Source organism: Clupea harengus, chromosome 2 (genome assembly GCF_900700415.2).
Source record: "Clupea harengus chromosome 2, Ch_v2.0.2, whole genome shotgun sequence".
Classification (NCBI taxonomy): Eukaryota; Metazoa; Chordata; class Actinopteri; order Clupeiformes; family Clupeidae; genus Clupea; species Clupea harengus.
Window position 1 is genome coordinate 12,713,125 of NC_045153.1, and position 17,521 is coordinate 12,730,645.

Consider the following 17,521-nt stretch of genomic DNA (forward strand, 5'->3'; position numbering starts at 1 on the left):
GTAATTGGGGAGGTATAGTAAACTCAATAGGCCTTAAACGATGTGAAGCATGTGATTAGGGGAAGGTATTAGTAACTCACGAAGGGACAGGGCCTCAATGACCCATAATTACATCTGTAAGCTAAAGGAGGGGTGTGTGCGTGTGTGTGTGTGTCTGTGTGTGTGTTTGTCTGTGTGTGTTTGTGGTGAGGTTTTGTAGTGACCATAATGACGTCTATAAGCTAAATGTGTGTTTGTGGTGTGTGCGTGTTGTGTTCATTTATGTTTGTGTGTGTGTGTGTGTGTGTGTGTAATCTAGTGTTTGCAGTTGGTTTCTCTCGCTTTAAGTGGCATTAAAGGACAAATAATGTTGTTGGAAAAAAACAAGTACCTTGTGCGTTACAGCATTGCCACACAGAGGGCACTTATCTCCCAGTGTTGCTGATATGGTTACGGTGGCATCTCCGTTCCTCGGGTTCACCCGTGTGTTGTGCTGTGTGTGTCCCTCAGGTGAAGGAGAAGGAGCAGGCCCGTAAAGAGTACAAACAGGCCATAGCGAAGGGCCACGGGGCTTACCTGATGGACCAGGACGCACCTGTATGTGATCACACACATGAACTCTACCATACTCCCTCATCCACATAGACATTGCTCAGATATGTAGTGTTCAATTGTGTTTGTTTATATAGAATCAATAATAAATCATATTTGACTCAAGGCACTTTATAGAGCCCAAGGCCTGAACTCCCCTAAAGCATGTGTCAATGGGACGGTGGCAAGGAAAAACTCCCTTTTGACAGGAAGAAACCATGAGCGAAACCCAATTAAAAAATGTGTCATATGATTTCAATTAACCTGGAAATGTTTCAAAATAATCAAAGTTATAGTGAAAGCATGATGTTGAAGGAACAGCTCCATACGTAGAGTGTAATAATATTTAGCTGATGTTGAAGTTTGGAGATTTGGACACCCTGACAGTTTGGAGAAGTTAGGACACTTGATATCTGTCAGTGTAATCGGCCATTTTTGATGATGTCCTAACTGTGCGCCCCGTCAGGACGTGTTCACCATCAGCGTGGGGAACCTTCCTCCCGGCGCCACCGTCCTCATCAAGGTCACCTTCATCTCCGAGCTGATGGTGAAGGCCCGACTCCATCTTCTTCCAGTTGCCTGGTAGCGTGGCGCCCTGGCAACAGAGTTCTGCACTCAATGAGAGGACACAGGTAGGAGGAGCATCCCCTGATTGACAGCTGTCATCAGTGTTCGATCGATTCAGTGGTCATGGTTTGTGCATTATTTGTGAGTTTCGTCAGTTGAATTGTTGTAATGAAATTAAACTATGTGTTTGACAGGATACAGTGGAGAAGGTGTGTGTGAGTGAACTCAATGGGTAAGGGTTTTCATCTGGTTCACATATCTTTACTTAACATTCCAGTGGAGTTATTTATCCTAATCATATTCATTCTTCATTCTCATGTATTGTAATTTGTCATCAATACCTCTGTATTATAATGTATTATAAATAAAAATGTGTTTATATTGTGCTGTTATATAATTTGATGTGCACCTCCTCACTGGTTCCCCATAGGGAGTTTACCCTCAGTTTGTCCATTGAGATGCCTTATGAGATCACCAGTCTGCGCTGTGATACTCACCGCATTCAGACCAAGGTATATGCCCCTACATCATCCTACGCAGGCAACACAGTGAGCCATATCTTTCCCACTCTCTCCAGCACCTCTCTATCTTTAAGGAGCTCTTAAGGAGCCAACTCTTCAGAGAGCACCTCCTTTCCTATCTTGCACTTCCTCTCCCTTCCTCTTCCTCTCCTTATCCTTCCTCTAATGCTATCTCCTCTAACTAACTATCCTTAAGTAGTTACATTCCTGCACTTTTTATTACTTATGTAAAGTAGTTTTTATTGTTACACTAGGTCTCTATTGCTCGTAGCTCGAATGTTTTTTCCTTTGTGCGTCTCTTTGGATAAAAACGTCTGCTAAATGACTAAATGTAAATGTAAATGTAGCACCACACCAGCAGTGAGGGTGGAGGCCAAGGCTACCAATGTTGTGTTTAGGGCTAGGGTTTAGTGAACACTCAAGGGTTACTGTTGGAACTTGTCTGCAGTCGGATTTGTTTGTTGATGGACCCGTGTCTTGTTGCACCTTTTGATTGGATGGTGAGGGCGTTGACCACTAAGTGAGAGTTGACCACCGTGTTCTCTCCCGTGCGGCAGAGGACGGACTGCAAGGCGGTGGTTGGCACGTTGCCGGGGGAGACGCTGGGATCGGACGGGTTCCACCTCTACAATCACCACTGTCTGAGATGACATGCCCCGCATGTGGGTGGAGAAACACCCTGACAAGGACAGCCAGGTCAGACCCACACAAGCTCACAGTCCTTAACCAACGTTTGTAATTGAATGGTTCATAATAATACACAGATGCGTTCCGCCACAGTGCCTTCCTCAACGCATTACTCCAAAACGTGCCCCTGCATTTCAGATGTTCACAAGAACTTTACATTTCTTCCCCTTGATTCTCTTTCTGTTGTCTTATTCCATCTTTAGAGTCAAAAACACGTGTGTGTGTGTGTGTGTGTGTGTGGATAAGTAGTTTAAATTCACTACATTCAACTTGCCCCTTCATTTAAGTTTTTATAGTATCCCTCTCTCTTATCTTTGTTTTGGCAAAAGTAGGTATCTCACACACACACACACACACACACACACACACACACACACACACACCCAGACTGCACCTCTCTCCCTAGGCCTGTATGCTGGTGTTTTACCCAAACTGCACCTCTCTCCCTAGGCCTGTATGCTGGTGTTTTACCCAGACTTTGAGACGCCCAGAGGGCGGGTGAGGAGCCCAGCCCTGGCCTGGCTGCCGGGTGGAGGAGTGTGCTCCTGCTGGACTCCTCCGAGTCGATGCGGGGGGCCCTGCTGAATGCCCGCCAGATCGCCCTGCAGCTCCTCAGCAAACTGGACAAAAAATCAAGATCACATTATGTTATTTGTACAGGGGTACTGATGATCACTGAAGCAAGCCACAATTATTACAACAAAGGATAACTTTTTGGAGACATTTTTGAGAAATATGCTACAATTGCACTGAATAGTCTTTGTAAGTTTTTTTTTTAAAGCTGATTGATTTTAAAAACAATTGTTTTTTTTGCAGAACAAAGCGATGCCTTCATGTTTCCAAAGTTCTTGGGATGCGCTTGAACCAGCCAAGAAGTTCATCAGGGTGGGCCTTGACTCTGTGTTACCAATGTCTTTCAGGAGTTCACATGAAATAACAGTCTGAGCTGTTCAGTGGTTGGACTGGTATGACAGTGAATCAAGAATTTGGATTTGACATATTTGGCATTCACCAGTTGTGTTACACCGTCTGCAACGTCTCAAAAGTGGATAAACGGTAGTTTCAGCTTACACAGCTCAATTTATTCCCTGTGCTATTGGGTTGGGGACTTCCCACAGTGGCCAAACCTCTTAATGCCACATGCAAGTAATCATACCCAGCAACACAAGCTATGTATGATAAACTAGGGCTGTCAATAGATTTGAAATGAAATTAATCGCGATTAAAAGTTTGTTTTTCTTCTTAAGACTAAATCTTATAAATAAACGAATAATCACTTCAGACAGCGTGTATTTTAGACACGTTTTTTAATTGTATTTTTTTTTTAAACACAATGGTGCCCCTCCACGGTAAATCGTAAATTTTCCCCAGAAGCAATTCTTCCTCAATCAGCCCACTGTCCTTAAGTATGTGATGGCCCACAGTCACCGGCAACCCAAATGGTAACCTTTTCACGGACTGGTCTAGTTATTTTCCTAGAGAAGTCGTGGAGTGTGGGTTGGCGATCATCTAACCTGGGACTGCTTTCTGTTGGGTGCTTTGCATTAAGGTGATAACTTCAAGACAAGCTGCTTCTGTGATAGCTAAATTCAGCTTGACAAATGCTACATACAACTTTAGTTTTGTCGATTGTTCCGTCATTTTGGCTCTTAAACAGAGACTTTTTCGCCCAACAATCCCTCAGCTCTCTTCATCTTCAACTACCGCAGTGGTTCTTAAACTTTTTCTGTCATTCCCCACTTTGAACAAGGGGGGCTTTTAAAGCCCCACCTGTCCCTCATCGCTCCCATAAAATGGTAGACCAAGCCCCCTACTTACGGGCTACATTGCCCGAGGGGACACAGGTTCAAGTCTGGCCTGATGTCATTTCCCAATCCTCTCCCCACCTCTTCTCCGCCTCGCTTCCTGTCATAACTTCATGTTCTATCCAAATTAAGGCATTAAAAAAAATGTAAAGTTGCGTCAATTGCATTAAAATATTTTATCTCGTTAATCGCGGCCGCATTAATCGCATAGATTCACGCGTTAAAGTTGACAGCCCTAATTATAACACATCAGTGTGCACCATAGCCACCATCCCAATACTTAGCAACACTTAAAAACAACAGCAAAGAGATGTCTTTGTGAGCTCTTCATCTTGGTTGTAAAGTGGGCACCTTCTTTTTGTGTATCAGCAAGTTTGTGTCCTGCTGCTCTTATCATTAGATCTCCTTACCAGTGGGGGGCAGCACTGAGCTGTGGAGGCCCCTGCGCAGCCTCAGTCTGCTGCCACCCTCCCGAGGCACCAGGAGCCTGGTGCTGCTGTCTGACGGCCACGTGCACAACCCCGCCCTCACCCTGGAGCTGGCCCGCAGCAACGCCGCCCACACGCGCCTCTTCATCTGTGGCCTCAGGTGAGCTCTCCAGCACTGCGACTGGACGACCAGCTACCGGGGGCTTGAATGAACATCATTTAAAACATTTGTGTGTGTGTGTTTGTGTTTGTGGTGTGTGCATGTGTTCATCTATGTTTGTGTGTGTGTGTGTGTGTGTGTGTACCTGGTTGGTGTGTTTGTTTCCACAGTAAAACTGCCAACAGACATATGCTGCGAGCTCTAGCCCAGGCAGGTGGGGGGCCTACGAGTTCTTTGACACAAAGACCCCGACCACATGGCAGAAAACGGACTAACAAAGTCTCCACTCCACACCCCGTCAATACCAAAAGGACAATGCTGGAGCTTGGAGCTAAATGCGAATTGCCTCCCAGTAGAAAGGTGGCTTTGAGAGACAGGTGTGCTTAAAGGTGCATGTCAGGTGTCAGCTGTGTTACTGCAGTGCTGTTGTGTCACCTGGCAGGTGGAGTCACAGGTGAGGCGCGTTGACCGTCTCCAGGCTGCAGCTCGGTGGCGGTGAAGTGGCAGCTGTTCAACCCAACAGCGCCCCCCTCCTGTTCAGGCCCTGCGCAGCTCCAACGCCTCTTCAGCAACTGCAACACCTTGGTCTACGGCTTCGTACCCCACTGCACACAGGTAGAGTAACGAGAGAAAGGCTTCATACCCCACTGCACACAGGTAGAGTAACGTGGGTATAGAGCGAGGGGTGTCAGTGTTAGGGTACGAGTAATGTGTTGTGTTTAAGTCTCTACTTTTCAAAGTGAAGGACAGTTCTCTCTCACTCTCTCTCTCTCGGCCTGTCTGTTATAAAATTACTACATGTTCTGATTAATTCTGAGGATAGTTGCTCCATGTTTGAAACGTTAATGCCTTTGGTCTTCATGCATCTCACCTCTGCAGGCTGCTCTCTATGGAGACCTGTGTGGGAAAGAGATTAAGACCATGGTGTCCACCACAGAACTGCAGAAGAGTAAGGGCACGGTATGAACACCTACGGATTATTGCTAATCTAAAACATTACAGAACCTGGGTCCAACTGAATCTCTGTAGTAGGAGTCTGTTAGATGTCTTGGGTCCAACTGAATCTCTGTAGTAGGAGTCTGTTAGATGTCTTGGGTCCTACTGAATCTCTGTAGAAGGTGTCTGTTAGATGTCTTGGGTCCTACTGAATCTCTGTAGGAGGTGTCTGTTAGATATCTTGTAGATAACCTGCTCTCATACATTAAGTTAGATCGATGTTAGCTTTTTTGCCGGTTAAAGCTGGTGTGATAAATTTCAAATGTATAGATTTAGTTTCTATTAATTCTCTCTCTCTCTCTGTGTGTTGGTCTCTAGCTCCTTCACAAGCTCACAGCAAGAGCAGTTATTAGAGATTATGAGGATGGTATTCTTCACATGGATGAAGCTGAACACGAGGTGCGTCAGTATGTCTGTGTGTGTGTGTGTGTGTGTGTGTGTGTGTGTGTGTGTGTGTGTGTCTCAGTGTGTGTATGTGGAGACTTTCATGTGTGATAATACATGTGTGTGTATTTTGGTGTTGATTTTCTAGTTGTGCTGTGACATGTTATTTTGGTGTAGACATTCTAGTTGTGTTGTGATGTGATTTTGGTGTTGACGTTCTAGTTGTGTTGTGATGTTATTTTGGTCACGTTCTAGTTGTGTTCCAACGTGCTGTGTTGACGTTCTAGTTGTGTTCCATCGTGCTGTGTTGACGTTCTAGTTGTGTTCCATCGTGCTGTGTTGACGTTCTAGTTGTGTTCAATCGTGCTGTGTTATGATGAATCTCTGCTGAGGGTGGGTCTCTGTTCTAATTCTCGTAGGGAAAGAAAGCCCAGATGAAGTCCTTCATCGTTGAGCTCAGCAAAGAGTTCTCCATCCTCTCCCAGTTCACCAGCTTTGTGGCCATTGAGGAGAGGGTATGTATTCTCTTGACCTCACAGAGAAAGGTCAAGGGTCAAAGGTTAAAAGCACGTACATATGGTTACTTCCCATTCACTCCATCTGAGGTTATTGAAAAAAACCCTAGGCAGCCAATTCATTACAGTATGCTAATAAGTGAACTAAAAGAAAAAAAATAATTATAATATATAGTCTACATATAATAATATTGTGGGAATGTGCAGAATAATATCTTCCTTCATGTCTGCAACAACAGCAAATGTATGTATATTTTATGTAAAAATAGTTTTCACACGTTTTTCACACCACAAAACTGTGAGCCCCAAGTGAAGTCATTCATGTCCCTGCCTCATTCTAGGATGCCACGAAGCCTGATGAGGGGTTCACAGACATCCCCAAACTGATTGCAGAAGAGGATGTTGACCTGTTACCTTATATGGGCTGGGAAGATGAAGAGGAGAGAGGGGAGGAGTACGAAGAGACATACGAGGTAGATGTGTGTGAGTGAAATAGACAGAAATGTTTTTAAAAGCTCCTAAACACATAAAAGGTCTTCACTTGGGTCCTACCTTTGCTTAGCTTGCTACACACTGGTTCAGTAATCTAGTGGCCCGGGTTCAATCCCTTACTTCGGCTGACATTGACATGTTATTTTGGTGTTGATGTTCTGGTTGTGTTGGACATGTTATTTTGGTGTTGATGTTCCTAGTTGTGTTCTGACATGCATGTGAAGATGGAGGAGGAAGATACATACGAGGTTGGTGTTGACGAAGATACATGTTAGTTGGTGTTGACGTTGTAGTTGTGCTGTGACATGTTATTTTGTTTTTCGTGTTGATGTTCTAGTTGCGTGGTCGCAGACTGCTATGTGAAGTGACGGAGGAAGATGTATTGGTAGGTGTGGTGGGAGTGAAAATGGACAGAAATGTTTTTAAAGCTCCTGAACACATAAAGATCTTCAGCAGAAAGAGAGGATAAGATAGTTATTGTGTTTTATTAAAATGAATTAAAAGCAAAACTAAGATTATAGGTTTCCACTTTAGTTTGGCAATTCCTCTGGTAGTTGGGCAGTAAGGCCACGTTCACACTAATACATTTTCATGTAGAATTTTTAGAATGAAAATGATCTCCGACCAGACGAGCGTTTTAGCTCCATATCAGAAATCATCTCTGTCCATAATTACACACCTAAAAACAGAAAAAACACCCTCCAGAAAAAGTGACAAATCAGGGAAAGGCAGGTTGTGATTGACAAGACCCAGTCAGGAAGCGAATGTAAGGGGTCTTCATCATCGTTTCCAAAAGTGTTTTTGCCGGTCCACGCTAAAACGAAACCCCAGAGTTTTCAAACTTAAAGCGCGGCCAGCAGCGTTTCCAAAAATCTCCATTTAAGGGACACAAGCACTCCAGAGAAGCGGGAACCAGGATGTAAACATTCACTGTGGCAGTGTGCTGATTGACTGAGGAGAATGACAGATGGATGGATGCACGCCGGGCATAAGCTTAGCAAAAGTGATGCGTTTTCAAACTAAAACGTATTGGTGTGGATGTAGCCTAAGTGTTTAAGTTTACTGGTGCTGGCATTCCAGTGATACACTGTCTTTATGATTCTCTAGGTAGGATATTCATCTCCCGCTTACTTCCCACCATCCCTATGTATTGGTTCAGGTTCCCTAGAGACACTGAGGGCCTCATTTACTAACAGGATTGCCCGTTTCAGGCGTAAAATAGCGGGTAAAAACCTAAAACCGTATTTACAAAGGTGCCGCACTTTAGATTACTGCTGCTGGAGGGTATAAGGGAAAGTGGGTGTTCGTCGCAACGACATGGGAGGAGATGCGTAAAGTGCGCCTAATTATGTATTAGTAACGAAACAAGAGGTGTTTCAGCATGACATATCAGCTGCTAAATGAAAACTATGTGCCTGCGAGAAATGTGAAAAATACGAACATCATAAATGTTATTTTTTTTTTATGTTTATATTTGATATATCATTTAATAATAGGCATATACAAAATTGTCCCACCAGCTAGCTGTTCGGTCACGCTTTACCCAGAATCGCAGCTCATTATGTATGGAGGTTTACTTTAAACCGTCATTTTCAACCATAAGTTCAAGCAAACCGAGACCGTCTGACACAATTCGTTGTCCCTTGCCCTGACTACGCTAAAACTCCCAATTTTCAAATGTATGTTGACGAGGGCAGCATTTTTGTAAAAGGCCATGGTTTTTCAGTGGTTGAGACATGCCGCCGTTTCCAAAAGTAGGGGATTGTCGTGTATTCCTACCAGACTCTTAACGGGATGCTATGGAGCAGTTAACCTGGCCTATTAACTAGTTATCATCTAGTATTAGGGACCAATAACAGTTTGCAGTTGCCCTGTGTGCGATTAACTCATGTTAATATGTGTGAATATTAACTTGTGAACATAAACTCGTTAATATAAGCTGCACAGGCACCCTGAGGGTAACCATAGCAACCAAGAAAACTCAATGTTCGCTGAAAAGTTTATTTCCAAAAATCAGCTCACTAATAAAAGACAGTCTTGATTCAAAGTGATCAAACTTTAATGTAGACAGAAGGGCTAAACAGAGAAATATTTATGAGTTTCTATATTTACCTGGGTTAGTTTGCTGTAACCTCGTGAACCAAAAGCTCTAATTCTAATTTTAGCTTATCATCCATGGTGGAACACGCAGGCTCTTTTTTCCCTATTTTAGCGGAGCGCTAAATAACACTAATGGGCGGTGTTAGGCGCAGATGACGCGACAAGGGTTCTTGTTTGGTAAATAGGATGCAAAATACCGTGCGCTTTATGCGGTTTGGCAAAGGCGCTGATTGCGCTGCGGTCGCAATGTTAGTAAATGAGGCCCTGAGAGTCAACAATCAATCTGACCTGAATTCAATTAATTATGATTCACTGTAACTTTACCTGAGATCCTTCAAATTGTGTGAGAATTATTCATATAAAATTCAAATCAAAATCATATTCAGTTCAATTGAAGTTCATCAATGTCTGGAGCAGTCTGCGGTCTGTGCTATCTACAGTTTTTCAATCCATTGAATAGTCAGTATAAAAAGAGTCCCACAGGGATTAAAATCACCCCTCTCTTGTTTTCAGGCCTTGGATGAATGTAACTACCGTTCTATGGCCCTTCTAAGGTGTTTGACGGATGACTCCCTTGTGGATTCTATCTTTGGGTTCCTAGGTGCCCCCTGCGTAGAAAGTGAAGAAGTGTATGATGACTTTTCTTCAATGTTCGTTCCGGAAGACCCAAGTCTTGAGAGGTGTGCTCCTCTCCTCGAGGAGTCCTCCGTCTGGAAGATGGCAGGAAAATCATTAGTACTGGGGCATGGAAGTCCTGTAGCAAATTCAGTCAGTGGTGCCGCCTCTACTCTTACCCCTGCTCCTACTGTTACCCGTGCTCCTACTCTTGTCCCTGTCTGTGCCCCTTTCCCTCCCCTCGCCATTGCCCATGCCTCTCCCTATACTCTCCCTATCATTGGTTCTGCCCGTGCTTCTCCTGGCCGTGCTCCTGCCTCTGATTCTGCTCCTGCCGGTGCTCCTGCTGCTCCTCCTCCTCCGTCTGCAACATTTTCTGGTCCTACCCCAGACCCTCCCCCTCCTGGCGTGTTTCGTTCTCGGCGCTCTAGTGGTATCGGTTTTGGAGGTGCAGCTCCTTCTCCTGCTCCTGGTCCCCGAAAGTTACAAGGAGGGTTCAAGAAAGGCTTTACTGCCCGTGCTCCTACTCTTGCCCATGCCCCTGACCTTGGTCTTGCTCAATCCAGTGCTCTTGCCCATGCTACCGGTGCTTTTGGCCATGCTTCTGCTCCTGCTCCTGCTCCTGCTCCTGCTCCTGCTCCTGCTCCTGCTCCGATCTTCTCCGGTCCTACCCCAGCCCCTCCCCCTCCTGTCTTGTTTGGTGCTCAGCGCTTTGATAGTTTCAGTTTTGAAGGTGGAGCTACTTTTTCTTCTCCTGCCCAGTCTTTTCGCATGCAGCAGCAAGGCACACTCCACTCCTCTCAGCAGCATGGACCTTATCGGGCTTTTTCAAGCTCCTCCATGCCTCCTCCTCCTCTTCCTCCTCCTCAATCCTCTCTGTACCTCTCTGCTGCTCCTCCTCCTCCTCAAACCTCTCAGCAACTCTCTGCTCTTGCTTTGGGCTCCCCCTGGCTGCCAGAAAAGTCTTTTTTGGACTGTCTCTCCGCTCCGTCAGATATCTCAGATATCATCTGTGCTCCTTCTCCTCCTCCCGTTGTCTATGGGGCTGCTACTCGTGCTGTTGCACGGAGATCCGGTGAAATGTCCAAATGTCGGTCAACCTTCTCCAGGCATGCTGCCCCTTCTCCTCCTCCTTCTCCTCCTCCCGTTGCCTATCGGGCAGCACGGAGATTGGTGGGCCGGTCCATGTCAGTAGACGCCGCAGGTCGTGACGGCTATCCCACTCCTGACCCACCTCCCAGCATGAGTCATCCTGTCATCGATCGTGAGACGAAAGCGAAGAAAAGCGTGACGGATATTTCACCTAATCGGATGCCGCTTTCAATCTCTGAGCCACGATTTATGAAAATGGGGATGCCACGGTAAAGGAATATATACATTTGCTTTTCTGTCATTTCCCTAGTCTTTATCTGTGCACGCTAAAAAACAGTAGCTACCCCACAAGGAGAGGCTTTGCACTGGATACTTTTTTGACAGCATGTTGTGTTTTGGGTGTGTGAACACTCGTTATAAAACACGAGAGCCATAGACAGCACACTCAGGAGTCTATAAAACATGAGAGCACACTCGGGAGTCTATAAAACATGTGAGCACACTCAGGAGTCTATAAAACATGAGAGCACACTCAGGAGTCTGTAAAACTGATGGGTTCTCCATTGCAGGAAGGGCGACGGCTTCATGGGCAGAGCATCATGGGAGAGACTGGCATGTCTTCAGAGCCCAGTAAGATGCCTGCTCTTCAAACATCATCCATCAGTTACAATGCAAACAGATAGTATACCTATGACTCAATATGAAATGGCTACCTCTTCATATTTCGGTTGTCATCAATTTCATGACACTATCCTAAATTCTGTGTGTATTCGTTTGCCGCCTTCTTTCCTTACTTCCCTCCTGCCTCGTTAGGAGGGATACTGGGAATGCACTGAGGCAGTGGGATATCTCCTCGGTGTGGATTTGAACTTCTTTGGCGGAGTTTTCCTGAAAGAAAAGGGCATCGCGTCTCTGGGTGAGAACATACCCCTGTTGTGCACACACTACACAGAACATTTCAAGTCATATTTAAGGCTTCACTGATGAAGTCTGTTTTGCACCCGGTATGAAAATGTCCACGTAACAAACATTACACTTCAGATGGGGGAGGCTTGAAGTTTTGCTCGTTCTCAACTATCATAGCTAGCCCACAAATATGGAGAAGACTCTTATACATTATTCATTTCTCATCTTTATTTGCATGTGAGAACTTTATTTAGATCTTGTTTTATTGCCTTTGCCCCATGGGTCCAAATGAAAGCAGGGATTTAAATGTGTGTTTATGTACGTGTTTGTTCATTCTCTCTCAGGACCCAAAGCGCACGCTGACATCCTGAGGCTGGTGTCCACCCTGCTGATCCTGCAGCTGGTGCGAGTGAAGAAGCTGGTCAAGGGAGAGCTGCTGCAGTCACTGTTCCGCCTCAGAGAACCTCCTCAATACAGGTGAGTGTGTGTGTGTGTGTGTGTGTGTGTGTGTGTGTGTGTGTGTGTGTGTGTGGTGTGTGCGGGTGTGTGTGTCAGAGAAAGAGAGAGAGAGAAAGAAAGAAAAACATCAACAATTGCAGAAGTACGTATTTATTTTATTTCCAACTCTTACTGTACATATATCTCTGTGCATTTTGTTGCATGTTGCCCACAGCTGTCCAGAGTGGGCGGCCCTGAAGAGAGCAGTGGACTGGGTGTGCTGGGCAGACAGGCAGTACCCGTGTGTGTGCAGCCGGCTGGAGTTCGGCCGCGACTGGGAGTCGTCCACCCGACAACTCCTGGGCTTTGACCGCCCGCACCCCCTCTCCCCCCTGACCCCCCTGCTGGAGAGGAACCGGCTCATACTGGCCTGCTAGACACAGACCCCCCCTCCCCGCCCTGCCCCACCTCTCATACTGGCCTGCTAGACACAGACCCCACCCTGCCTCTCATACTGGCCTTCTAGACACAGACCCCACCCTGCCTCTCATACTGGCCTGCTGTCTTTTTGAGTTTACTTGAAACTTTTCTGAATCTTGAAGATAATGCCTTAAAATTGCTTAGAAAAATAGATTTCTATTTCTTAAAGGTGGAGAGGCAGAAATGCATGTTTATTAAAGCAAATGCAGCACTATACCGTGTGAATCCATGCAAGCCTCATCTTGATCGCATTTGTATTCAATTCTTAGCCGACAGTTTTATCCAAACCACGATACAGTGATTATATTCTACCTTGTTGGAAGTAGCTTTACCGCTTATAAGTCTGAATAAAAGCATAACAAAGGTTTCTGGTCCACATTGTTTTTTTATTACAAGGTATTTAACATCAATGTGTGAAACTGAAAGCAGAAGAGAAAATGCCTTGCTGCTTACCAGGAGCGTACCTTAAAAAGCTAATGTGTCCTTCAAGCAGCCTAACTACAGAGTAATAGGACATACAATCCAATAGCAAGTATACAAACATTGCAATCACATGAAATATAAAAACAAAATCACTTCAGGTTTAGGGATGTAATTAATACAAATGTGTGTGTGCTCCAAAGAATTTAAATCAAAGATTCATAAATGATTCAAAAGAAATGGTGGAATGTCTGTACACAAGAAAAGGGATCACTGACCTCAATCTGCAGCCCAGTCCCACATGAAAGCCCCACTGTAATATCTGCAAACTATTCTCTTCTACGTATCCTACTACATGTTTTCACTATGAGGACACTCACATTTCTCTACCAGAAGAAAAGACAATGATAGATATTTTTTAACAATGATAGATAATTTTTGTCAAATTTGGCATATTTTTGAGAAACATGGTGTTCAGGGAACATCATACAGTACATATATGGGCTCCTTCATCTGGATTATCCAGTAACGCATCTTCCTCCACTGCCTCTGGTTCAGGTTGATACTGTGGCTGAACATCCACTCCAGGGCTAGGGGAATAGTGAATGTCAACCTGAAACTGAAAGCTTGGTCCTGGTTGGTTCTCAAGCTGGACTGTGGCGCTTCTTTTGCCTTCCTTCCCAGGTTTGGCAGTACAGATCATCGTCAGCGGGTCATTGATCCGCAGGGCTGTTTTTAACTCTCTGAACCTTTTTTCAGTAAAGACAGCTGCTTTCTTTTTAGCTAGTTCCTGTATCTGCCTTTCCACATCTTCTTCAATCTTTTCTGTAGGTGTCTATTAAGGAGTAACACATCGCGGGACTCTATTATGTCAGAATGATCCGACAAACAAGCCAAATAAGCCAAACAAGCCAAACAACAGTTTCTAGTCCCCCCTGCAGTCCCCTGTGCAGTCCCCCCTGCAGTCTCCTGTGCAGTCCCCTGTGCATTCCCCCCTGCAGTCCCCCTCCACCCCAGTAGGTTGTATGGTTGACAACAGCTATAGTTCATCCAATGGCAAGACCATAATGCCCAAAAGACAACACCACCCATAGTTAGAATCAAGCCGTACCCCTGCATAAACAGAAAGATAATATGAATTGTTTAAGCAACAATAAGTTGAGCTTTTGTCTAAAATAAGCACACTAAGTAGCCAAAAAACAACAGACTAATTTGAGCATGTCATGAAATCCTACCTAAAACATACCTAAAAATGGTTAAAAACTTGTGTAATGTTCTTTTAAAGATAGGTAAAATATCTTAACAAAGCCCTCTTAACCTCACTCTTCTATTTGACACTGTCTACATCAAGCCTCACAAGGACATACACACAGAAGTGACAAAGTGCTCTATATATCTTTGTACAGGCATTTAGAGTAAATGACAAATTTGTATTTAATTTACTGGCCATTCGATAATTTACTCCGGCATATGCTTACCAGTGAATCATTTCTATGAACAGGGTTTAGTTGATTTGGTTCATACAAAAGAGTTTCATTTTTGCAAACCATTCCAGCGATTTTTTGATAACAGGCATACCAGTCCCCATCAAGGAATGCAGCTGCCATCCAAAACAGCCCTGTCAACAGAAAACGAAGGAACTGCTCCACAACAAAACTGCACCGATTAAAGCGATTGTGGTTCAGGCTCTGATGATGAATACCAACAAGAATATGATAAATGGAGGCGCACAAATGTACATTATATTATGGAAGTAAAACTTGTATCCAGGAGAACAGGTGCAAAGGAAAGTCAGCTCAAATATGTACTTGAGGATGTAGAATATGACAAAGGCCACTAAGGCATTTGCAGCTGTGGATAAGACAGTGTTCAGATTTTCTGGAAGGGCCTGGGCAAGATGAGGCATTATGGATATATGAAGGTAAAGATGGTCTGTTTAAAGCAAGAGTTCCACTGAAGGTGATGTTCAGGCAGATGATGCTGTGATGCTGCAGATGGACAGATGACACTGGAAAAGGAGGAAACACTGTTGAGTTTCAGTGTGGAATTTGCTGTCATAGCAGATATGTGTTCCAGAAAATGTAGGATGTACAATTTTCTACTTGTTTCAACCGTACTGACTACGTCAAATGTCAGTTGGTGAGTCATTTATATAATACAAAATATATAAATGCTGCATTTAACTGTCTTGCTGCGTTATCAATGACTCTGTTCATGTTTTAAATGTTTACTAGATAATCATGTAGTGTGGGAAAAATGCCCTATTCTTAATTGTTTATAATGGCGTCTTGTAAAGTAATGCTACGTGGCTATTGGATGCTTTGAACAATAGGCCAATCTATTCCCATTACAATCTTCAACTACAAAAATAATTCAACAGTTACATTTTTCTGTCCATGTTCCAGGTCTAAATGAATGATGTATCTATTTTGAAAGTTGTGCTTTCCCAAAGAGCCCTACAACAGACTTGTTCAGCATCCTGGCAAGTAGTAAAAAGTAAATATTAACCTAATTAGCTGATTAGAGAGCATAGATGATTACTGTATCTCACGCTCATCAGCAATTTGGCAACTGCCATAACCATTCAGTTTTAAGTAATAGACACTGTGTTATTTAGAGTCCTGTGCTCACTTTTAGAGAATACCCCAGCATAACGCCCAAAAACATAGTATGTTGATAGTTCTGAACAGGAATCAGGAATAGTATATTTTTAGGATAAGAAGTCAGTTTCCCTCTGACAGCCCTCATATCTCACCTTAGTGTTACTTAAAAATTCATTAAATTAAAATAAAATAAATGTAAAAAAAAAAAAAAAAGAAATTCATTAATTTACTTTATGAACCCGATTTGATAGTGCCACTTTTTAGCCGAATGTTGCACAAAACCTCAGTTTCTGTTGTTTGGTTTGTTTGTGTTAAGATCCTCCAAACAAACTATTCATTTGAGATAAATAGTGGTAACACTCCAAAAATATGTGAAGGCATAACTAAGTTATTGCTGCACCCAAGATATAGATTACTTTTTTGTACAGGGGAAAGGATGCATGTTCAGTTATAATGTGATTTTTGCACTGCAAACTGTGAGTTGACAAAAAGTAAATCGGATACATGAAATATCTTTAAATTAAGAACGTTTACATATTCCATTTAAATGTAAAGGTTATCTGACAAAAATGCATGAACTATGTCATTTCCTTTTCATTATAAATGAGGGTTATGAAAACCTCCTCTGAACTTCTTTGTACGCATGTACCAACTACCTCGCCTGTCAGAAAATGAGAATGTATTTTACTTACACTTTGTGAACTTCAACCGTCAGAGGCGTCTTTTGTGTTAATCATGAAAAATGCCTGTGAGTCAATTCAACAAATTTGATTTTGTTTCTGTTTCTTTTTCTTTTCATTTGCCAAGTCAAAGCTGTGTTTTTGTCCTGTATATCTGAGTGAGTACGTGACAAACCTCTGTCTGGTACTTGTTTGTCTTGACGTGAGTTCATATGCCTTCATTTAGTTGACTCTTAAGCTTTTTTTGTCAGATGAGTTTCAGAAGGCTTCTGGGTACAGCTGTGGCATTGACAGTGTGGTGACTTGTGCTTTCCTGTTTCACATGAGAATGTTCTAACATTTAGGTATCAGAATGCACCCAAACCAACCACAGGTATCATACTATATGAAACAACTGAAAGAACCATACTGCTAGTCATACCTAAAATGCCCAGCAAACTACTTATGGTATAATAATGACACAAAATCCTTTTCCTATGAAAACATATTTTCTTCGCATGAAAGTATTTATTTCCATACTAACCATGCAAGAACAAGATTGAATACTGGCTTTGCTCCACAGCCTGTTTGTACCTAGACTGATCCAGGTGTATGTTTCCAAGCAGTTACTGACATGAGCGGTTTACATAGCACAGGTCTGTACCCGCCGGCCTTTTCAATTTAATTCATTTTCATTCTATTGATTGCCTCAAAGAGCTTTACGGAACCCAAGGCTGAGCCCCTAGACTAGGGCCTAGAGCAAGCACAAGATGAGAAGTAGTAGCCTTTGTGACATCCATCCCCCCCCATCACCACCACCTTTCCCCACCTCCTCACTGCACCCTGCGCCAGCACCAATCCTGTAACCTCGGCATGTGAGGAGGACGTGCTAGCATGGAAGCTAAAAACCCATCATTGCAAGAGTTTAAACGGAGAGTGATATGTATAATCAGAATATATGACTGTTGCTACTATTGTTAAATATCTAATGAGAGTGATCTGTGGAGGCTGACAACCATGAATATGAGTGTGTGTGAGTATTTTCATCATCCTTTGGCACATGTGTGAACACTGATTCCGACA

At 43.6% G+C, this 17,521-nt stretch overlaps 1 protein-coding gene across 1 annotated transcript in view; it reads left to right on the forward strand.

Moving 5' to 3' along the window:
• Positions 1 to 13,123, forward strand: part of LOC105891480 (protein mono-ADP-ribosyltransferase PARP4-like) — a 23,747-nt gene extending 10,624 nt beyond the window's left edge. The window contains 20 exon segments of the mRNA XM_042709329.1: positions 339 to 576; positions 1,037 to 1,122; positions 1,124 to 1,202; positions 1,332 to 1,369; positions 1,568 to 1,649; positions 2,216 to 2,297; positions 2,829 to 3,007; positions 4,551 to 4,738; positions 5,224 to 5,353; positions 5,618 to 5,698; positions 6,053 to 6,133; positions 6,538 to 6,633; positions 6,975 to 7,106; positions 7,326 to 7,373; positions 7,463 to 7,510; positions 9,739 to 11,201; positions 11,502 to 11,562; positions 11,746 to 11,848; positions 12,183 to 12,315; positions 12,512 to 13,123. Of these exon segments, the coding sequence (XP_042565263.1) occupies positions 339 to 576; positions 1,037 to 1,122; positions 1,124 to 1,202; positions 1,332 to 1,369; positions 1,568 to 1,649; positions 2,216 to 2,297; positions 2,829 to 3,007; positions 4,551 to 4,738; positions 5,224 to 5,353; positions 5,618 to 5,698; positions 6,053 to 6,133; positions 6,538 to 6,633; positions 6,975 to 7,106; positions 7,326 to 7,373; positions 7,463 to 7,510; positions 9,739 to 11,201; positions 11,502 to 11,562; positions 11,746 to 11,848; positions 12,183 to 12,315; positions 12,512 to 12,713 (3,550 nt within the window). The 3' untranslated portion in view covers positions 12,714 to 13,123.
• Positions 13,124 to 17,521: the final 4,398 nt, after the last annotated feature.